Source organism: Lactuca sativa, chromosome 3, assembly GCF_002870075.4.
Source record: "Lactuca sativa cultivar Salinas chromosome 3, Lsat_Salinas_v11, whole genome shotgun sequence".
Classification (NCBI taxonomy): domain Eukaryota; kingdom Viridiplantae; phylum Streptophyta; class Magnoliopsida; order Asterales; family Asteraceae; genus Lactuca; species Lactuca sativa.
Window position 1 is genome coordinate 207,349,868 of NC_056625.2, and position 24,840 is coordinate 207,374,707.

The 24,840-nt window shown below is 38.8% G+C and overlaps 1 protein-coding gene across 1 annotated transcript; it reads left to right on the forward strand.

The window, feature by feature from the left end:
- Positions 1-5,789: 5,789 nt before the first annotated feature.
- LOC122196040 (uncharacterized mitochondrial protein AtMg00810-like) lies at positions 5,790-24,426 on the forward strand. The gene is made up of 3 exons (XM_042898355.1): positions 5,790-6,129; positions 6,209-6,647; positions 24,141-24,426. The coding sequence occupies exons 1-3, from the start codon at positions 5,790-5,792 to the stop codon at positions 24,424-24,426; spliced, it is 1,065 nt and encodes a 354-aa protein (XP_042754289.1).
- The last annotated feature ends 414 nt before the right edge of the window (positions 24,427-24,840 follow it).

Consider the following 24,840-nt stretch of genomic DNA (forward strand, 5'->3'; position numbering starts at 1 on the left):
TTTGTGCAAATATAAAATCAAAGCAGGTAAAACAATGTTTGCCTTGAAAACCACAATCGAAGAAGAGACATAGGAGCATATTCAGGACGACAACATACGAAAAGAAGCTTGGGACACGTTTGTGACGCTTTTCTCACAGAAGAATGATACGAGACTAAAACTTTTGGAGAACAATGTATTATCAATCTCACAACGTGACATGAAGATTGCTAAATATTTCCACAAGATCAAGTCAATATGTCGGGAGATTACTGAACTAGATCCACAATCCGACATCGCAGAAGCTCGAATAAAGAGGATCATCATCCATGGAATGAGGCCGCAATATAGAAGCTTCGTTACTGCTGTACAAGGATGGCTCGTCCAACCATCACTTGTAGAGTTTGAGAATTTGTTGGCTAGCCTAGACGCTATGGCTAAGAAAATGGGAGGCATCACGCTAAAGAGTGAAGAGGAAGCACTCCACACAAGTAAAAGTCGGAGGAATTTAAAGCCACCTTCTAAAGAAGGATACAAAAATACTAAAAAAAGGGAACAATCAGCAAGGAACCTCACAATCATGGAAATCTCAAAAGACTGACAATAAGAGTTCTCGAAAGAGGAGGTTCGAAGGCAACTGCAATAATTGTGGAAAGTGGGACCATATGTCCAAGGATTGTTGGTCAAAGAAAAAGTATGTAGAAAGCAATGTTGTAACTTCCAAATAGGAAATAGAGGATGAATGGGATGTTGAGGTATTATGTGCCATAAAAGAAAACGAGTTGGCACTCATGGAAATGATGGGAGAGCGTATCAACTATGAGAATGACTGGATCATTGATTCAGGATGCTCCAATCACATGACTGGTGATCAGAACAAACTACAAGACGTGAATGAGTACAAAGGTAGTCGCATGGTACTTACAACTAACAATGTACGACTTCCAATTGCTCAGATAGGCAAAACAACTATCATGCCTAGTAATATAGCTGACATGATGTCACTACATAATGTCTATCACGTGCCAGGTATGAAGAAGAATTTTTTGTTGGTATCGCAACTAACATTATCAGGCAACTACGTCTTGTTTGGCCCATAAGATGTGAAGGTCTATCGAGATCTTAAAATATCATAAAAGCCAACAATGGAAGGACGGAGAGTGGAGTCTGTCTATCTGCTCTCCACAGAGTCTACCTATGTAGACAAGACTCGAAAGAACTAGACAACAGATCTATGGCATGCACGGTTGGGACATGTTGGTTATCACAAGTTAAAGGTAATAATGGAGAAATCCATTCTTAAAGGCTTACCTCAACTTGAAGTCAAAACGGATGTCGTTTACGCTAGATGCCAGTATGGTAAAGATCATAAATTACCATACAAGGAGTCAAATTTTAGAGCGAAGAAACCATTATAGTTAATTCACTCGTATGTGTTCGGTCCAGTCAAGCAGACATCAGTTAGCGGGATGCGGTACATTTGATGTTCATTGATGATTATTCGAGATATGTGTGGGTTTTCTTCATGAAAGAAAAATATCAAACATTCTCAAAGTTTCTAGAATTCAAGACAACGGTCGAAGGAGAAGTGAGAAAGAAGATTCAGTGTCTATGCTCAAACAATGGAGGAGAATACACCTTGGGAGAATTCAATCACTATCTCCAAGAATGTGGTATGCATCATCAATTCACATGTGCCAACACACATCAACAAATTGGTTTAGCTGAGAGAAAGAATCGACATCTTGTAGAAATTTGTCGAAGCATGCTACACACGAAGAATGTCCCAAGAAGTTTTTGGGGTGAAGCAATGCGAACTTCTGCCAATGTGATCAATAAACTTTCCCAACCAAGGTTAGGTTTCATCTCACCATTTGAGACACTATGGAACATGAAATCTACTATTATCTACTTCTGAGTATTTGGTTGCGTATGCTACATATTTGTGCCTAGTTATTTACATAGCACGTTTGACAAGAAAGTAGTCAGGTGTATATTTATTAGATATGACAATCAAAGAAAAGGGTGGAGATGTTGTGATCCAACAAGTGGAAGATGCTACACTTCAAGAGATATAGTGTTCAATGAAGCATCTTTATGGTGGTCCTCAAAGAAGAATGTATTATTAGACTCGGAAAATATTGAAGAAATTTTAAAACAAAAGATGGGGGAAAAACTGCACATATTTGGTCAAGTGTTGTTAAACCTAAAGAGCCGAGCAACATTGATGTCATTGAGCAAGAAGTAACTCAAACAAGTGATACCGATGAACGAGAGATGTCACCTCTACAACTTAGAAGGACGGAAAGAATCCGAAAGCATAATCCCAAGTATGCTAATGCGGCCACTTTTAGAAGACGTTGTTAAAGAGCTAGAGACGTATGAATAAGCATTTAAGAATAAAGCTTAGCAGCAGGCAATGGAAGAAGAAGTTATAACCTTAAAGCAAAATCAAACTTAGGAACTGGTACAAAGACCAAGAGATATAAAACCCATTTCCTGCAAGTGGGTTTATAAATTAAAATGACGCCCAAATGAATCAATTAAAAGATACAAGGCTTGTTTGGTGGCTCGAGGGTTCTCACAGCAATATGGATTGGACTATGATGAAACATTTAGTCCAGTGGCAAAGATAACTAATGTACGGGTGCTACTAGCTCTTGTAGCTTGTAAAGACGGGAAATTATGGTAGATGAATGTGAAGAATGCTTTCTTGCATGGAAAATTAGACCAGAAGATCTACATGAAACAACCAAAGGGATTTGAGGATGCAGTTAATCCCAATCATGTGTGCAAGCAGAGAAAAGCTCTTTACGGATTGAAGCAGGCACCAAGAGCGTGGTATGGTAAGATTGCTGAATTTCTTACCCGAAGTGGTTATTCAATTGTGTGACAACCCGATATTTCGACTCTATGTAATGACCTAAAAAGTCAAGTATTGTAACTACTTTTGAAATAATGAAATTAACTTCGAAAATAAAATGTGAAAAAGTCTCTATAGGGATATCTATTATGCTAGATAATGTGTCAAGGTTTATAGAAATACTAAGAACACTAAAATCCGAGTTATAACGAAGAAGTTATGACCATCCTAAGATTTCCGACAAAACCGGTTTTTAGCCTTAAGTATCTGAATGAAATTTGTAGATAACATTAAACCGTGAGCGTACATAAAAAGAACGTCCAAATCTGACTTCGTATAAGGAAGTTATGATTTTTCCAAGATCCGGATATAACAGTAGACAGCTAAGAACTCGAATCAGAGATCGAGAGACTTTTGGCCGAAAAAACCTAAATGAGAATCGAAGGTCTCAACAATAGTAGCACAATGGTGAAAAGTCTGACGAAAACGGACATCGGATGAAGAAGTTATGGATTTTTAACGGACTTTTCGTGTCCCGGCCCGTTAAAAAGAGATAATTAAAAATAAATCAAAATTAGCCGACGAAGTCTAAACGAGAGTTGTAGATCATATTTTCAGCTACGCGTGCATATAAAGAACATCGAAAACGGAGCTTGTACGCAAAAGTTACAGATTTTACAAGTTCGAGACACAAAATTCAAGGCTGTCAGGCTGGCCACGACGTGGCACAGATGGCCACGAGGTGGCACAGTGACTGATGGGGTTTTCAGGCTTGGCAGAAGATGGCTCGTCCATGGAAGAGGATAAGGATCGACCCCACAACGTGGCAACCTTATGGCCACGATGTGGGACCCCAAAAGTTGGCCTATAAATAGATTTCAAGGGTTTTCCGAGTTAGGTGCTCATCTTTTTCCATCTAAGTGTTGTTACTCTGCGAAATTACCTCGATAAACCATCCCGAAGCACCGGTTTTCACACTCATGTTCCGAAGGAAGGTTCTACACTCCCGAGATTCTCGAGAATCCTGAGAAAAATCAACTCTTCCATGTCGAAGTTCTGCTCGATTATCATCTCGCTTTCTTCGATCTATCAAGTGAGTTCATACCCCAATAAACTACACTTTCAAATGTTTATCAATGCTTTTTATACACTTTTAAGGGGGGAATACAAGTAAACACACGGTTATTATCGTGTGTAACATAAAGTTTCACTATATACCGTTTTCTATCAAGTGAATCATATGTGATTCATAACTACTACATGGGAACTTTTGTATGCAATATATATTCATGATAACATCTTGTCTTTTGGAAATAAAACATGTTTATATATATATATATATATATATATATATATATATATATATATATATATATATATGCGAATCAAACCCTTTATTTATACTTTAAGTATATGTGATCATTTATGCCACTTTAAATGTTATACTTTACATGACAAGTGAGCATTACACTAGGATTTACTATACGAACAAAACACACACTTTGAATAACTATAATAGGTATAGTTTACGAGGAAATCATGAACATTTACATACTAACGAATACTATATCAAAGAGATACTTTCATATACAAGAACAAATGGACATTTTCATACGTAAATCCGTTTTATACTAAGTTTTGTGAGACATTTCACGTACTTTAAAGTATGCATTTTAAGTCCTGTATTATATACCATAATCCCTTGTAGGGGGAGTGTGATACTTGTGTATAGATCTATACGGGATTGACAATCCCGCACCTAAGCTGTTAGCTACAGCTAGGCCGGCAGGCCTGGGGTGACAAACGTCATAACATTTCAACGCCTGAAGAACGTTGTTACAGGCAGTCTGGATCATTAGTATGGTTATAAAACTCACATGGAGTATTAGAAACACGTTGGTTTATGGGGTTATCAAATGCCTTAGTGATTTTATATTTATACAAATCTACTACTCTAGGGATGAAAAACACGATTTCATTTCAGTTTTGGAACTTTTAAACTACTACACACTTATGAACAAATATTGGATTTCTAAAGGTAAACATTAAAAACAGTCGAGTCTTGGTAGAAGACTACTTTTATACTAGTAGAAAATATGGGATTTTCTAGTAACTTTCAAACATGTACAAACCATTTCATTCAGTTTTATACAAACAATTACATTGAATAATTCAATGTTTTCTTCATATTTATACAAACAATTACATTGAATAATTCCAAATGTTTTCTTCATACTTATACAAACAATTTCATTGAATAATTCCAAATGTTTTCTTCATACTTATACAAACAATTACATTGAATAATTCCAAATGTTTTCTTCATACTTATACAAACAATTACATTGAATTATTCCAAATGTTTTCTTCATACTTATACAAACAATTACATTGAATAATTCCAAAAGTTTTCTTCATACTTATACAAGCAATTACATTGAATAATTCCAAATGTTTTCTTCAAACTTATATAAAAGATGACATTAAATACTTATGAACTCACCAGCTTAAATGCTGACCTACACTTTCAAAATAACTTGTATTCTCAGGTCACCAGTAGACAGGTACGATGACCAGGTTTTGCGAAGACGGAGCAGTCAAGACTCGTCTTTTATTTTGATTACTTGTTGTAATGTCTTATTACTATGAAAGAACACACATGTATTAAACTATTACTATTAATGAAATGGACGATGTTGTTGCTTGTTTACTACTTTGCATTGTTGTGATACATTACATGACGTCCTCCGCCCCAGAACGTTTCCGCCGTTCCGGTTTTGGGGTGTGACAAGTTGCACATGCAGAATCAAGCTAGTACGTCAAAGAAAAAGATAGGAAGTTGTCAATTGTGTTGGTTTATGTGGAAGACTTGATCATAACCGGGGATGACGAGAGAGAAATCCATCAAACAAGAGAAAATCTATCGGTGTGATTCTAAATGAAAGAGATGGGGGAGCTTAAAAACTTCTTAGGACTAGAACATGATCATACAAAGGAAGGGTTGTTCCTCTGCCAACAAAAGTATACAAGAGATATACTTCAAAAGTGTGGCATGTTGGAGTGTAAGCTAGTATCAACACCAATAGAGGCAAATGCCAAGATATATGCTCATGAAGGAAAAAAGTTGGACGATGGAACGATGTATCGAAAACTAGTAGGTAGTCTTATCTACCTAACTTTATCTCGACCTGACATTGCTTATGCAGTTGGAGTTATGAGTCGACACATGCAATTTCTGAAGAAAACTCATTTGGATGCTGCCCGACGGATCTTGAGATATGTCAAAGGTATAATTGACTATGGTCTCTTGTATAAAAAAAGGATAATACTGCAACTTGGTTGGATATTATGATGCTGACTATGTAGGAGACCATGATACCCAAAGATCAATAAATGTGTATGTGTTCAAGCTCGGGTTGGAACAATTTCGTGGTGTAGTAAAAGACAACCAACAGTATCATTGTCAACAACGGAAGAGGATAAAAGCAGCGGCCGTAACAACTCAAGAAAGTAGATGGTTGGTACTCCTAATGGAGGACATACATCAAAAAGTTGACTGTGCGGTACCACTTCACTGCGACAATCAATCTGCAATTCGGCTGGTAGAAAATCTAGTATTTCATGCTAGAACAAAGTATGTGGAAGTGAATTATCACTTTATCAGAGAGAATGTCTTGAAGGAAGAAATTGAGATGCGACAGATCAAGACCGATGACCAAATAGCAGACTTGTTCACCAAAGGGCTGAGTACTGGAAAATATGTGAAAGTTTTCTCTGTCAGCTTAACATGGTACGGAGAATCGAGGTTAGTGCTGGGGGGGAGTGTTAGAGATCATCGCTAGCCCAATAGAACAAATATTATCTAGAAGACTTTAGCTTGTTCTAGAATGCTCTAAAAGATTCTAGAACATTATGGAAGACTCCAAAATATATCGGAAGAGTCTAGAATACTCAAGAATGACATGGAAGACCCTGGAAGATTATGGATCATTCTAGAAGAAATTGGAGCAACCTAGACATCTCCAGAACATAGTAGAATATTCTAGAAACATATGGAAACTTATAGAGTATGTTAGATAGTTCTAGAGTTATCTAGTAAGTAGTAAGTGTATTGTAGTATCTAGAAGCTTCCTAAGAGGCCTATAAATAGGTGTGGGGCTCATTTGCTCCAAACCATCAAAGAAAAGCCTTAATGAAAGCAAAGTGTGCAGAAGTCTCTCAAAGTGTAAGTTCTTCTTAAGTGTCTTAATAAAAGTATTGTTGTTTCCCACACAAAGATTCGTGTTCAACAAAGTTTAGCTCACATTTCAACATTTCCCCCTTAAGCTAGACTTGTGCAATGCCCAATTCAACGTGTGCATGTTTTCTTGTTGGTTTTCAATATAATCTCTTCTCATTTATAACTTGTTATACTCCAACCTTTTACAAGATAATTCTGAAATTTTATCTTGTTGGCACCATGATGATATGAACACAATCCATGTGCTGCTTTCTCTAGTTTCTACCCGACGAAACAAATGGTGGGTAGTCCTCCTCATATGCATCATCATCAACATCCTCTTTTATATATGAAGCCATATTCTCTTTTTGAGACTTCTTTCTCCATTTTCTCCTTTTACATGAAGACATGAGGCAGAGTTTAGTAAATAAACCCCTCAACCAGACATTTTCCTTAACATGCCTTCCAAATTGACAAGTTCAAGGTGTATTTTGTCTTCCCAACTAACAATGTCTAAAAGTAGACGAATCTAAAATTGACTACATGCTTTATAATGGCTTATTAGGTCTAACATAGAGTATTTCCTAAAAAGCAAGTTCCTTATCGTTGAAGGGTTGAATTTGCCAAAATTTCCATTTTTTTTCCTTTTTAGCTTTTATTGAACACAACGAAAAATTGAGGTTTATAAGAAAAAATAGATAAAGTTCTTTTCTCTTCCCTTTTGAGCCACACTTCTAGGGTTTCAATTATTCATCATCAAATCATTTTAGCTCATTGTAACCTCATTGATAAAGCTCTGTAAAACTGCACTATTTTAGTGGACTGGTTCTCGGCTTCCTCCACCTGTGGTTTTTTTTTTACCAATTTGGGTTTTCAATGTAAATCTTTGTATCTCTTTTATTTACTATTTTGCTTGGTATATTCATTGCATGTGGTTGATTTTTGTTTGATATATTAGTCATATTCCATTTGAACTAATATTTTTCGTATGATTCGGAATTATAGGTTGTTTGATGCATTAGATGTTTTCATTTTAGTGTATCATATCCTCTTTGTTTACTATAGAATCACTGAAATATTTTGATATGGAATTATGGGTTGTTTGATGCATTAGATTTTTTCATTTTAGTGCATCATATCCTCTTTGTTTACTATAGAATCACTGAAATATTTTGATATCTCAACTTCTTAAAAACCTACAATCTTTAAGGTTTTCAAAAACATAATTACCAAAAAATTTTCAACTTGGTCACGGTCATCAATCTTGAACCTTATACAAGGTTGGACGAACATATTAAAGAATATGTTGGTGTAGAAATTTCAGGTGTGAAAATTATTTGGTTCGGAACCGAAAAACCCGAAAATCAAATCGACCTGAAATCGATTTCAAACCAAACCATATTTAAATTCGTTTTTTGGTTTGGTCTGAGACCAAACTGAATTGCGAATTTGGTTTTTGGTTCGAGTTTCGATGTCATGAACCGCAGACCAAACCAAACCGAATTTCATAAATTAATTATTTAAAAATTATATTATATATTTTATATATTAAATAAAAATATTAATTATAACGTAAAAAAATTAGCCATGTACTATTTTAGGAGAGGGTTCACTTAATTGCTTTTATATTTGGAACTTTGGATTTCTTTGTTAAAAACATTATAGTTGTAATTTATGTTTGCAAAGTCACAATACTATTTTCCTTTTTAGTTAATATTTGGTTTCCTCCGTTTCCAAACAAAATTAAAATTTGGTTGGTGTTTGATCTAGAGGATTTTGAATTGGATTTGGTTCGGTTTTCGAAATGGACCAAAAAAAATTCAAACTGATGAAATCGATTCGAGAAAACCAAAATACCAAAAATCCGAACTGATACCTCCCTTAGGAATTTTTTTTGGAACGGCAGAAATTTTATTAAAAAACTAGCATGAAGGTAGAAAAAGAAACATTACAACAAATTACAAGCAAAAGCCAGGTTATGTAACCAAGAAATTAATCATATCTTAGCTTTGCTACACCTATTGGAAATCCAAAAAAAAAACCTTTCAACCACATCATCAAAAATAATAGATTTCCTAGGCAAAACCATTCTAAAAATACTAGAAATATTATCAACTCTACAACACAATTACAATAGTCTTGACTTATTTACCCACGTGAAAATATGCAACAATTCATAACCATTACACTCCTACAATAACCATCACAACCTTCAATTTTGGCAATTATTTACTAACAACAACTACCTAATAAATAACTTTAATTTGTAGAATTAACTAACTTTTGGTTGGAGTGTATCTCCATTTCTTTGTATATAATCTCTTTTGTTTGTTTTTCTCATTGTACCTTGTATCTATTTTGCCCATTTAGCTCATTGTTAGTTTTGATAACTAACTAATAACTAATAACTACATTGAAGAGTTTCAAAACTAACCTTAAGCATAGCTTAGATTTCAAGAAAACTCCAAATCCAATTATATCATCGTCCATAGTAGATCGTAAACACATAGATTAAGGAATTTAACAATGTTTTAAAACCGGTTTTGTAAGTGAACCATTTTGATAAACGGTTTCGGTTTGATGAACGGTTTCGGTTCGACCGGCAGTCTACATCTGGTAGTGGTGTGTGTCGGCCTTCAAATTGTGTAAACTCATGATAGCGTTGATCGATTGATCTATTCAATTTTCCTTGGAAATGAGCTGTGTTTTTAAAAAGTTAAAGGAAATTCAACTATCCAAATCCATCAAACCGGTTCTATCACACCAGTTCAATCCGGTTTTGAAATTTTTTTAAAATACCAATTGTATCCTTGGTATTATATTTTCAATTTATTATCAATGTATCAACTAAAATGGAAAAAAAAGTTTGTGCTAAATCTTTCAAGCTCATCATTAACCTTAATACCATATCCCTACGTGTCACTTTACCCATTACATTTGGAGTTCAGTTTCCTCTCCCTACTTTCATCAACCTCTCAAATGAGAGCTTGTGACAAATAGTCAAATTAAGATAAAGTTTTTAGGTCAAACTACAACGAACCCACTTGTAATAGGACCTAATGTGCATCATTCCACATATTGAATGCAAATAAAGTTTTTCATACTTAGAATTGCATACATATTACTCTCTTTGTAAACAAAAGATATGAATCATTATTGAACAAAATACTTTACATATTAATAAGTGTTATTAATATATTGAAAAATAAAATTTATGTGTTAAGGATACTTATGAAGTACTAATAATCTAGGTCGGTAGAGCTTGTCTACACGATTCCGTGTATATAAAAATATCGAAAATGGAGATCGTATGCAAACACTAAGCTCTTTTTAAGAAAGCAAATCAATTATATAATTGATTTTCCCTGGAACGAACATCATATCGATTTGTTGGGATAGCTATTCAATTTGTTAAGTATTTTTGAACTCAGACTATGTCAAAATATTTGATTTCATTATCGAAATATCTTTCACACGAAGTTATGTCACTTTCGCGAAAAATATCGAATCATGAAAGTTATAAATATATCTGAATTGAAACTTTGAACACATTTTTAACATAGTATCATCTTTCGTTCAAGAATTTCAATCACATTTTCGAAATCAACACGTTCAAGGCATCTAACAGGCATGTTTGGAAAAATTTCACAAAAAGTTTTTTAGTCTGGATTGACAAGCAGTTCGATGCCACATATCACCAAACAAATGGTGACACATGGCACCACGACTTGTTGGACACTTTTCAATTTCTAGGTGGATCAAAATTCCTATAAATGGGAGCCATCATCCCTCATCCTCCTTTACCTCTCTCTCTCTCTCTGTGTATATATATATATATATATATATATATATATATATATATATATATATATATATATATATATATATATATATATAATTATCGGATCCCTTACTCTCTCCCATGAGATTTTCGGTGCCAACACAAGAATCCGACCACTAGATCACCGAACATCGCCCTTCCCTCCACCAATCATCTCTATTGCTGCCACCTATTGTCCACTGTAGCTTCTAGACGACAACCAACTATTTCCGATGTGGACAACTAATGCAAGCTAGCCCCATCGGACAAAAAATATGTTTTCGTAGATGGCGGAGCTCCGATGGTCTCCTCCAAAAAATATGGTTTCCTTAGAAGAAAATGTTGAAACATCACGTAATATCTCATCTGATTCACTTGAATCAAATTCCGTGATTACCTCCAAGACCACCTTGGTGCCCATTCAGCCCAAGTTTGATAATCCTTCACATGGTCAAACATCACGATCAACATCTGATCTGAAAAAGAAACCTTCAGTGCATTGCAAGGATATTGTTAGTCCTAAACAGGAAGCTAAAAATGTCATTATGAAGGAAGTTAAGTCTAGACAAAATTCTAGATTTCTTGAGAATTCTAAAAGAAACATGCCTAGGGGTAGTAACAAATCCTCTTCACATAATCAAAACATATCTACTTCTGTTAAGATTCTCAAATAAAAGCCAAATCCTCCTAGTCAGTCAGATCCCAAGTAAGTCATCAAAAGCACTCTTGTTCCCAGTACTCAATCTCTCCGGAATGCCTCTCCTCGGACCATTTCCTCAGTTTTTATTGCAAAGTCAGATGGTACAATCTTTAAACCACAATCTTTTTCGAAATCAAATGTCTCATCAAAATTTTCAAAGAAACAAAATTCACAAAAAACTTTAGAACAAAAAATTGTTTAGAAAGTGAAAAAAACCTTGACTCCGGACGAGAAAGTGACTTCCACTGCTCCGGAAGCATCATTACCAAAGAAAGCAATTCCGAACTCAAAAGTCATTGAATATGACTATTGGATAGATGAGAAGACATTAACCTTCTGTTTGTTTCCTAAGAACTCAAAAAGCATTCCCAAAAAACACAAAGTTTTTCTGAAGTCACATTCTAAGTCTAAAGCCTGTACCCATGTCCCTAAACCTAAATCGGAGCCTAAAAGCTCCACCACTCACTAATTTTGAAGGAACTTTGTGCTTCAGAGCAAGAAACAATAAGGTATATTGATAATGGTTGCTCCATGCACATGAAGGGGCATAAAGATTTTCTGCGAGATCTCAAGCTTTCTCCAAACGCTGGTTATGTGACGTATGGCAACAACTCTAATTCTCATGTTCATGGTTACGGTATTCTCACCAATGGAAATTTCTCTATCTAAAATGTGGCTTATGTAGCTGACTTGAAACATAATTTGATAAGTGTAGCATAACTCACTGACTCAAATCGATGTGTTGAATTTGGCAAGAAGAATAGCTATGTAATGACTAAAGACCAAAAAGAGTGTTTAGTCAAGTCAAATCGCAACAAGAACATGTACCCACTCGACATCAACATGATTATTGGAAAACCACAACTCTGCCTTCTCTCCAAAGTTGTTCCTAATATCAGTTGGTTATGGCATTGAAGGCTTGCTCATCTGAACTTTCGGTACATGAATGACCTCGTAACCGGTGAAATGGTGAGAGGTTTACCTCTTCTAAAATTTGAAAATGATCATTTATGTGTTGCATGTGAGTGTGGAAAGCAATCGAAGAAGGGTCGTCCTGTTATCATTGAAAAATCTCTCTCGGAACCATTGGAACTTCTACAAATTGATCTTTGTGGACCATCCACTGTAGAGAGTCTTCATCATAAGAAATACATTCTTGTGATTGTTGACGACTTTACAAGGTTCACTTGGGTTTTCTTCCTTAGACTGAAGTCCGAAACAACCTTTGAACTCATCAACTTCATTAAAGGAATTGAAGTTCTTATCAAACTTCCTGTTAGGCATATCCGAAGTGATAATGGTTCGGAATTCACCAATGGAACCATTGAGAAATTCCTCACCGAGAAAGGAATTGACCACAACTTCTCAGCTCCTTGGTAACACCCATAAAATTCAAGCCAATTTAAAACATTTTAACCCATTCAAAAACCATTAAGTTATACAACCTGTATTCAAAATAGTTTAAACATCAGAGTATTCCCAGAACCAAATCATAAAATCATAAATATGAGGAGCGGTACGATCACGCCTTTGCCTTGCCACGATCTCCTGATGTACCTGAAACAATAAACTGAAACTGTAAGTCCGATCGCTTAGTGAGTTTCCCCAAAAATACCAAACACATACAACCATAATCATATCATATCATATCACAATACATAACAACCATGCCTCTCAAGTCTGCAGTGTGACTAGTCCGCCCTCAACATGCCTTCAGTCTACCTGGTCCACTCTCTGAGTCGACAATATAACTGGACCGCCCACACCGGGCCTTCAGTCTATCTGCATCTATCCCGATCCTTCGGTATGACTGGACCGCCATACGGGCCTACAATCTATCCAGACCGCTCGTAAGGTATGATGGCCTTCAGCACAAAGCAGGACGGCCTCAACCCAAGCATCAAGCAAATAACAATGTGTACATATAACAAGTAATCACATAACAGTCCATAGACAAACAAATCGATCTAGCAGATCATAAAGCATAGCAACATCCTAACCAGGATACCGACCTAATCGGTCACTAACATAGCATCATCTTATATACCAGGATACCGACCTAAACCAGGTCACTAACATAATACTGTCCTAATTACTAGGACGCCGATCTAAACAGATTAATAAGCACATCAAACAGTACACGTACAGATATCAGGTATAACTATCTCACAGCTCATTGATCATAGTAATCTCTCATAACCAAAACACCGACCTAACCAGGTCACTTACATACCAGTCCTAACGGATCATAAGAGCATGACAACATATTGTCTATCTGGATACTGATCTAACATATCATAACCAAATGTAGCATACTCTAACCATGATAATAACTAAAAGGACCGGCACTGGTGCCTTAGACCCTATTGATATAGTGAGGATAACACACCTGCAATTTCCGACTAAAGAGATAAGACCAAGACGCTCCGACCACCGGCACGAACTTCACCACAAAAACACTACCAAAGAACCAACTCCATAAATACCAAAATTACCAAAATACCCTTGGAAGTCAAACTGGTCAACTCTTGTTCAAAGTTAAGGTCCTCAGTCAAGGTCAACCTTCCTGGTTGATTATACTCCCCGAGTCAACCCATCGACTCGTCGAGTCCCAATACTCAGAAACTCCCATAACACGACTCAACTCGCCGCGTCGCCCCAAGACTCATCGAGTCCAGCGATCTCGGAATTCCATCCCGTCCAACTCACTAAGTCACCAACCGACTCACTAACTCGCCGAGTTGTTCTTCCAACTCGCCGAGTCCATGCTTATGTTCATAAAACTCGTCGAGTACACCCATGTGACTTGCCGAGTCTCTCCAGTTCTTAACCCATAAAATGGCTTTTCGAGCCATGCAGGGGCTCCAATCCATAGATCCACTTTTCTATAGTCTAACCCTCACATAAATTGGCAAACTTTACGTGAAACCAAGGAGATATAGGCCCAAAACACACTAGGGCTTGGGTTTAAGACAAAAGGGCTTCACCAATAACTCTTAGACAGAAGCTTTATGAAATTTTGGACCATCACAAGCCTAGATTTGAAGTAGCAACCTCAGATCTAAGCCTCTAACTCGAAATAGTTCTGAATCATACCAAAAATGCCCTAAATCTCAAATGATAATAGATCTAGATACAAAAGAGCCTAATCAACAGATTATTACCTCCAATATATGCTTCCACTGAAGAAAAATCCAGATCGCCACAAGTCTCCTTGATTCAAGCTTCTTGATCTTCAAGATCTCTTCACAAATCACTCCAATTTGCTTCCAAGGCTTCTCATAAACGAGTTAGGGTTTTTGGATCTCAAAGGGGGCTAAGGGGGATGAGGGGAGGACATTAAGTCCTTTAAATAGGGTGCAAACCCAAAGATTAGGGGTTTTCTTCATCCAGCACTGACTCGTCGAGTCCAGCCGCCGACTCGGCGAGTCAGTCCACTTAATCACGTGCCTGGTACTCGCTTCGTCTTAGCGAGTCAAGAGACCTACTCGATGATTCCCTTCCTTTATTTTCATATAACACCCTTCAACTTCTTGCTTCTGTACTTGGGATGTTACAATTCTCCCCCACTTAAATTAGGCTTCGTCCCCGAAGCCTGCTGCAACCAGTGTTGTAAAACTCGCCGAGTTGGCCGATTACTCCTCCGAGTACTCGCTACTCCCCCCTTGCCGAGGCGAGTTAAATAATCCCGAGTACTCCCCGATCGGCCCCTTACGAACTGAGTAGTGTTGTGAAATTCGGTCAACTCAGTGATTAATATGTATAATATACTTAATGATTTATTATTTAACACACACACATGTGATTATTACTACATATATATCTTAAATTTTTAGTAATTATTCACGAAGTGAGACCATTATGTGTTTTTCATTTTCTGTGTATTCAAATGTATCCAGTTTTGTTATATATTTCAATCAACTTATGATTTTATATTATGATTTTTACATATATAATTTCCCTAAAAATATTTCTAGACAAATTTCCAAATCCGAGTACTCCCCGAGTACTCCCGAGTACTCACTACTCGGTAGTCGACAAGCAGGTACCGAGTAACGAGTTCTACAACCTTGGCTACAGCACATAATTCCAGATGACACTCCCACAATGCATCCACTAATCTCACACCGGTCCAGATTCCTTCAAACTCTACTATCGAATCCCTATATAATCCATCACTTCCCCTGCAGGGTCCTGACAACTGCTTCGAGCCGGCCACCGACTTCTTTTCTCTGATGATAACACTTATCAACTAAGTGCCACCTGATGACACTACCACATTCCCGTCTTATGCATTCATTCTCGGCTTGCGAAAACAGGATACAATTATAAACCACCGGGTCCTGACCCAGTGTTAGCTTGCTATCCCTTGCCCAACTGGCGCTACTTCTATCAAAATGTACTGATGGAAACTCATCCTGTTTCCTCCATGGATCAAATCACTTACCGCGCTGACATGATAGAAATTCCACAGCATCTGAGCATCTCTCATGAATACCCATTTATAACGTGTATACACATCGTACCTGGGCCAATCAACCTCGGGCTGGAAACCAGGCACGCCAACGATGGGTCCAGCCATCCCTAGGATGGAACACCACCACATACATAACTCATGACCATAACCATAAATCAGAACCCAAGGATTTACCCTTGCATCACTTCCGAGCTCTTCTGATTCAACATCAACGCTAACCATTCCATAACCTCCACGGACATCCCACCCGGATGTGCTTCCACATAACTGGTACAATCTCAGTGCTCACAATCAATTACTGAAATACTTTCGCTCATCCATTTACACTACTGCTTTCCTTTCAGACGACCAACACTCCTCCCCGGAGCTACATACCTTTCTCCTCCATTCTTCAAGGAAGTATACTCGACAACCCTTATCACACCAAAAAGTGCCACAGTGCTAAAACTCCACTCTACACTACCCATGTAGAGAAACAGCTACTCTCTAACTCCCATATGCTCTGAATCTGATCACAATTAACAAGGACCATACACGGTCTTTAGCTAACTTCATCATCCTAATCAATACTTGGGGCTAGACCTTATTGATTGCTATCGCATGGCGACATACTCACTCATTCTCTGCATACTGATCGAATAACACACACACATGGTCTTCAGCATGACTGGACCGCCTTACCAGACCATCAGCCTATCTGGACCACCCTTAGAACCTTCAGCATGTCTGGACCGCCCTTTTGGGCTTTCAGCTTGTCTGGATCGTTCTTAGAGGCTTCGGCCTGACTGGTACACCCACCGGCCTTCAGTCTATCCAGACCGCTCAAAATTTTCGTATATCACCCTGAACCATTCTTTCTTGGAATTTCTCCCATGCATATTGTTCTCGCCCTCTTGGGGTTCTGAACTCCAGCTCCATTCCATATACTTAGATTCCGGCCTAACCCTAGGCCTCACAACAATCAATTACCACATTCTCGGCTAAAACATTGTTGGATCCAACATTTTAATTAAAACACCCATTCGGATCCACTCTCTGTCCCCAACTGGAGTATTACTCGATCCAAGAAGATGAAACCTCGGAAACACTCCGAACTGATGAGATGACCAAGATCCTTTAAACTTCGACCAACCACTAATAACAACTTCTGATCAACCAAGACACACAGGAGTCCTCAGCCTACTCTAGCAGCATGCTCAATTCGTGGAACAGACCTATTGAGTGCTAAAGCGTAGCAGCCTACTCATTACCCGAACATAGATCTACAAACATAAACAGAGTCTTCAGCATGACTGGACCACCCTACCAGGCCTTCAGTCGATCGTCCACCTTCTTGGAAATACGATGTTTGTTCCCTGGCCCACGTGTCTACCGTACACGCTAAATAACCCGCACTCCTTTGCTGAATGCACTACTGAGCCCTGGCATCTAACCAAACCTTTAATCTATTAATCCAAAACCCTCAGAGTCGAGCACACCCTCGAACGAAAACTCGAACTGAACTCGATTCTTGACTAGGACCCCAACTTGGTTCCCCAAATTCTTCTATCAAGCATCCAGAAGACGTGTTCTTATGCTGGGGAGTTTTTCTGAACTCCCAAACAACACAACCCTCAAACTAAGTAGCCAATAGGGCCTCTATTCTCCCTGTCGGGTTGTGAAACTTATCCCCGTTTCAAAACCTTTCCCACTTCAACATCTCGGGGTAACACTCCCCCACTTAGATTCAACTAAGCCTTCATAATACATGAAAATTAGAGGATTCTCAATCCTCCTCACTTCCCAATGATTTATCCGATGACAACCAATTCTTTCCCACTATTGTTCCATTACTAGCTAGACCTGAATCATCACACACTTCTAAGAACCAGATGATCACTTCCTGAATCCCAGTGAAACCGACAACCATTAATGCATGAATGACTCAACACTCACTTCCTGAAGACCACCATATAGATGGTCCAACTAATACCTCAGCAACGAGTTACTTCTCTTGGCACTTTTAGTACGTCAATCACTAACGGTTTCTAACCACTGAATCCTGACAATGATGAATAACCCTTTTGTGGGACCCCATCTGCAGGCCTCCCACATAAAACCCCTCTTCCAAAGGCGTTCCAAACAAGCTTCCCGCTTTCCGGATTTAGAAATCATTCTCTTCAGGGTTCACACCCTGACTCACTCACCAACTCAAACACTCATAGCTAAACCGCAGCAGCTGAAACAACCTCTGCCCTAAACCATGCTACAAACCACTCCCAAGACAGAGTCTCCCAAATGTGTAATAGATTGCACAATCAAGCCCTTCCATCTGATACAAGAGATCCAAGGAAAACTGGACCTCACAAACACTTATGCCATACTGACCGTCCTGAGCTCACCGACGCTGGAATAATGTTGCCTATTCTTGAACCAATTGACCCCGAGCTGAAATACACCTGATCCTGGGGTCACAAGCCTGCTCACTCCTTCGAGCTCGGAAACTAAGAGGGTGCAATCCTTGCCCTAAAAACGACATTCCAATTCATCAATCAACCATTTCACTTCTAGCTGTAAAACCCCAGCTGAACATAATCATCACTCCTTTCTGGAGTTCCCACAACCCATATCCCGGCCTCGAGCAAACCCCCGAGTCTCAAATCTATAAACCCACAAGCTAGACTCTCCCGCTCAACCCACAGAAATATAATGAGTACAGGTCATCTTCCTACTCCCAGATAATTGTATCATTCTTCTCATCAGATTATGCACCAGTAACAAGTCCCGGTCCTGGAAAGCTCGTCCAGCTCCTCTCCCTGCCGTTGTTACAGCTGCCAAAGCTGCTACAGCAACCGTCTCAACAATGTCTGCATGACGCTCGACAAAATACTCAACCATAGCGGTCTTGAAAGACCCAATCATCTTCGAAATTTATCCCCGAACAATCTCGATTATCTCCTCCCAGAGGATCTCCCTGACACTATCCTCTGACAATGCTGGCCTATCCTGGTTGCCAGCTCCTGATCCTAACGTGGATCCGGTCACAAGACGTCTCGTGACCACCATTCTGGCAATACACCAAAAGATCTCTAAGGACCTTTATAATGATAGGGAAACAACTCCAAAACCCAACCCTAGGGGTTGTGACTTCCTTGCTACGCGTATGGGTCCTATGCTTTCAGTAGTACGGACCCATACTACCTTCCACAGCTACCCATATTTGTCTCAAGTATCATCACAACGCCCTAACAATATACATAAATATAGCGAGCGCTTAAATCCTCACTCCTAGAGGAATGCTAAACATCTCATAACTGGCCTCCCGGCCTCTCACTACCCACCCAATCCATGAAACTTCTACCAACCCTGCAGCATTAGTGTATACTAGCCACACATAACGTTGGACCTGATAGACTTTCTAATATCCAATTCTACCCTAAGGTCAAATCAAACATTCTCAGGCTATAAGATCTTGATTATGCACAACTGTGATGCATACACTAAACAACTACAGTAAGGATGTCAATCTCATATAAGGAAAACCCTAGGCTAATAGGCATCATGAAATCAGGCAATTCTATCATGCAATTCCTGAAGATCCCTAGCCTAGTACTAGCATGTTGTTCTAAGATATCACAATATCAAATAACAGTATGGTATTTTGGGGTCTACTTACTGGCTCCGACTAATCGTACGCTTCGCATCCTCTTTTACATATTTTGAAAACCATTTTAAAATTCATTTTGAAAACCTTCCCTTGATTTGAGACTGGAGTCATGCGAATGTTCCTCCAATTCCCTCAAACCAGGGCTCTGATACCAACTTGTAACACCCACAAAATTCAAGCCAATTTAAAACATTTTAACCCATTCAAAAACCGTTAAGTTATACAACTTGTTTTCAAAATAGTTTAAACATCAGAGTATTCCCATAACCAAATCACAAAATCATGAATATGAGGCGCGGTACGATCACGCCTTTGCCTTGCCACGATCTCCTAATGTACCTGAAACAATAAACTGAAATTGTAAGTCCGATCGCTTAGTGAGTTTCCCCCAAAATACCAACCACATACAACCATAATCATATCATATCATATCACAATACAGAACAACCATTCCTCTTAAGTCTGAAGTGTGATTGGTCCGCCCTCAACAGACCTTTAGTCCACCTGGTCCACTCTCTGAGTCTACAGTATGACTGGATCGCCCGCACCGGGCCTTCAGTCTATCTGGATCTATCCCGAGCCTTTGGTATGACTGGACCGCCATACAGGCCTACAATCTATCTGGACCGCTCGTAGGGTATGTTGGCCTTCAGCACAAATCAAGACTGCCTCAACCCAACCATCAAGCAAATAACCATGTGTACAGATAACAGGTAATCACATAACAGTCCATAGACAAACAAATCGATCTAGCAGATCATAAAGCATAGAAACATCCTAACTAGGATACCGACCTAACCGATTACTAACATAGCATCATCCTATATACCAGGATACCGACCTAAACCAGGTTACTAACATAATATTGTCCAAATTACTAGGACACTAATCTAAACAGATCAACAAGCACATCAAACAGTACACGTACAGATATCCGGTATAACTATCTCATAGATCATCGATCATAGTAATCTCTCATAACCAAAACACCGACCTAACCAGGTCACTAACATACCAATCCTAACGGATCGTAAGAGCATGACAACATACCGTGTATCCAGATACTGATCTAACATATCATAACCACATGCAGCATACTCTAACCATGATAACAACTAAAAGGGTCGGCCTTGGTGCCTTAGACCCTATTGATATAGTGAGGATAACTCACCTGTAATTTCCGAATGAAGAGATAAGATCGAGCTGCTCCGACCACCGACACGAACTTCACCACAGAAACACTACCAAAGAACCAACACCATAAATACCAAAATTACCAAAATACCCTTGGAAGTAAAACTGGTCAACTCTTGGTCAAAGTCGAGGTCCTCAGTCAAAGTCAACCTTCCTGGTTGATTCTACTCGCCGAGTCAACCCATCGACTCATCGAGTCCCTATACTCAGAGACTCCCATAACACGACTCAACTCGCCGAATCGCCCCAAGACTCGTCGAGTCCAACGATCTTGGAATTCCATCCCGTCCAACTCACTAAGTCACCAACCGACTCACTAATCCAAAGCTTTAACCACAAGAGGTTGGATTCTACGACCAGACTCGCCGAGTCCAAGGCAATCTTCAACTAACTCGCCGAGTTGTTCTTCCAACTCGCCGAGTCCATGCTTATGTTCATAAAACTCGTCGAGTACACCCATGTGACTCGCCGAGTCTCTCCAGTTCTTAACCCATAAAATGGCTTTTCGAGCCATGCAGGGGCTCCAATCCATAGATCCACTTTTCTACAGTCTAACCCTCACATAAATTGGCAAACTTTACGTGAAACCAAGGAGATATAGGCCCAAAACACACTAGGGCTTGGGTTTAAGACAAAAGGGCTTCACCAATAACTCTTAGACAGAAGCTTTATGAAATTTTGGACCATCACAAGCCTAGATTTGAAGTAGCAACCTCAGATCTAAGCCTCTAACTCGAAATAGTTCTGAATCATACCAAAAATGCCCCAAATCTCAAATGATAATAGATCTAGATACAAAAGAGCCTAATCAACAGATTATTACCTCCAATATATGCTCCCACTGAAGAATAATCTGGATCTCCTCAAGTCTCCTTGATCCAAGCTTCTTGATCTTCAAGTTCTCTTCACAAATCACTCCAATTTGCTTCCAAGGCTTATCACAAACGAGTTAGGGTTTCTGGATCTCAAATGGGGCTAAGGGCGGCTGAGGGGAGGACATTAAGTCCTTTAAATAGGGTGCAAACCCGAAGATTAGGGCTTTTCTTCATCCAACACTGACTCGTCGAGTCCAGCCGCCGACTCGGCGAGTCAGGCCACTTAATCACGTGCACGGTACTCGCTTTGACTCGACGAGTCAAGAGACCTACTCGCCGAGTCCCTTCCTTTATTTTCATATAGCACCCTTCAATTTCTTGCTTCTGTACTTGGGTTGTTACATCCTTACAATCCACTACAGAACGGTATAGTTGAAAGATGCAATATAATTCTTGTTGAAGCTTCTCGATCCATGCTTAACTTCACAAATCTACCACTCTATCTCTGGGCTGAATTCGTATCAACTGTATGCTTCACTCAAAATAGGAGTATCATCAGTCGACACCTCAACATGACATCGTATGAAGCAATGAATGGTCGGAAGCCAAGCATTTCGTTGCTCCATGTTTTCGGATGTCATTGTTTCATCAAAAATAATCATGATCGGCTTACAAAGTTGCAACCCAAAGCTGATGAAGCAATTTTTCTTAGGTACTCTTCAAAGTCACAGGCGTATCGAGTTGTTAACCGTCGAACTCGAGTTATTGAAGAAAGTTTTGATGTCACCTTTGATGATAATTTTGTTCGGAATTCTGCTCCCACACATGTTACAACTCACATTATAGAGTCCGATGCTCCACCTCTAGAATGTCCGAATATTCAAATAATTCATGAAGTCGATTTTGAAACTACTTTGGACCTTCCGAAATAGCACTTGATTCGGAATCTCAATCAAGTCTACCTTCATCTTCTCCTATTTCACAACCTATTTCCGGTCCTCTACCCTCTCTTTCTCAATTTGATTATGAACTTTCAACCTTCTCAGGTTGAGGGGGAGAATGGTCAACCCTCTCTTGAATCAAATGTAGATGGATTTCTCGATGCGGCTGCTGAATTTGAATCCAATCCGATCAACAGTGATGATGAAGTCAACTTTATTGAATTTCCTCTCGAGGAGGATGTCAACCTGTCCGGTTTCGATGTTTAGGGGGAGCATCACCCACAAGTTCAAACCATTCAGGGGGAGCAAGACAACCCCATCGTCGATGTTGAATCTTCTGCTGATCAAGAATTAACAAGACTTCACATCTGGATGCGAGATCACCCCCCAAACCAAGTTATTGGAAACCCTAATGTTGGTGTTTAAACTCGCTCTACCACAAGTATTCAAAATGAATGTCACTTTTCAACATTTATCTCCATGGTTGAACCCAAAACCATCAAGGAAGCATTGGAGCATGCTGACTGGATTACAGCCATGCAAGAAGAATTGGCAGAATTCGATAGAAATGAAGTGTGAACTCTCGTGCCTCCTCCTTCGGATCACCCTATTGTTGGTACACGATGGGTATTCCGCAACAAACTTAACGATGCTGGAGTTATCATTAGAAACAAAGCAAGACTGGTAGCCAAAGGATTCATTCAGATCGAAGGTCTTAGCTATGATGACACCTTTGCTCATGTTGCACGTCTCGAAGCTATCAGAATCTTTCTTGCTTATGCTGCTCACAAAGGCTTCAAAGTTTACCAAATGGACGTTAGGAGCGCTTTTCTTAATGGTGAACTTGATACTGAAGTATATCTTCAACAGCCTCCCAGTTTTGTCAATCTCTCTTTTCCAAATCATTGTTACAAGCTCCGGAAACCTGTTTATGGCGTCAAGCAAGCTCCTCGTGCATGGTACGAGACTCTCACTGACTTCCTCAAGCGCTCCGGTTTCCAAAGAGGTATTTTTGATCCCACTCTATTCCGAAGAACGATTGGAAAACATCTCATGCTTGTCTAAATATACGTTGATGATATCATTTTTGGGTCTATGAATTCATCTATGGTAAAACGAATTTGCTAAACTGATGATCAGTCATTTCAAAATGAGCATGAATCGTGAATTGAGTTTCTTCCTTGGTCTCCAAGTCAAAACGACCAATCAAGGAATCTTTATTCATTTAGAGAATTATATTTCAGAACTTATGAAAAAGTACTCAATGGACACCTATGCCTTAGCTAACGTACCCATGGGTTTCGGACACAAAATCTTTTCGGACCCATCTGATGTAGCTGTTGATGAAAAGAAGCACCGAGGAATGATTGGATCCCTACTTTATCTTACTACAAATCGTCCGGATATCATGTTCGCAACATGCCTTTGCCAGATTTCAATTCAATCCAAAAATGTTTGATCTCTTGGCAGTTAATCAAATTTTCAGATACCTTAAAGGTACTAAGAGCCTCGGAATCTGGTACCCAGCAAATGAGAGCTTCTTACTTCAAGAATATTCAGATTCAAACTATGGTGGTCTACAACTTGACAGGAAAACTACATTAGGAGGTTGTCAATTTTTAGATGGTCGATTGGTTAGTTGGTCATCCAAGAAACATAACTGTATTGCACTCTCTACAACTGAAGCTGAATACATTGTTGCTATCAGCTATACCTCTCAAGTTCTATGGATGAAGTCTCAACTTCTGGATTATGGTTACCGCTTTCAATGAATTCCAACCTATTGTGATTCTCAAAGTGAAATTGCCATTTCATACAATCCAATTTAGCACTCCATGACGAAGCACATCGATATATAGTACCATTTCATAAAAGATCATGTCTTAAATGGCAATATTGAACTTTTTTTGTTCCATATGACGATGAAATTGCTGATGTCTTTACTAAGGTATTAGACGAAACCAAATTCAATGGGTTTCTAAAGAAACAGCTATGATGATGCCTGATCCTCAATTCTTTCAAGAGAAATGTACTCTTTCATGACAACATCAAAAGTATAAATTGATTTCGGAACAAAATCCTTTTACTCTTCAGAATCATTTTCTCTCGGAACAATCAAGATCATTTTATGTGTCTTTTAATCTAACCTTCCACCTCAGTGTTAAGTTGTACATTTTTTGAACTTT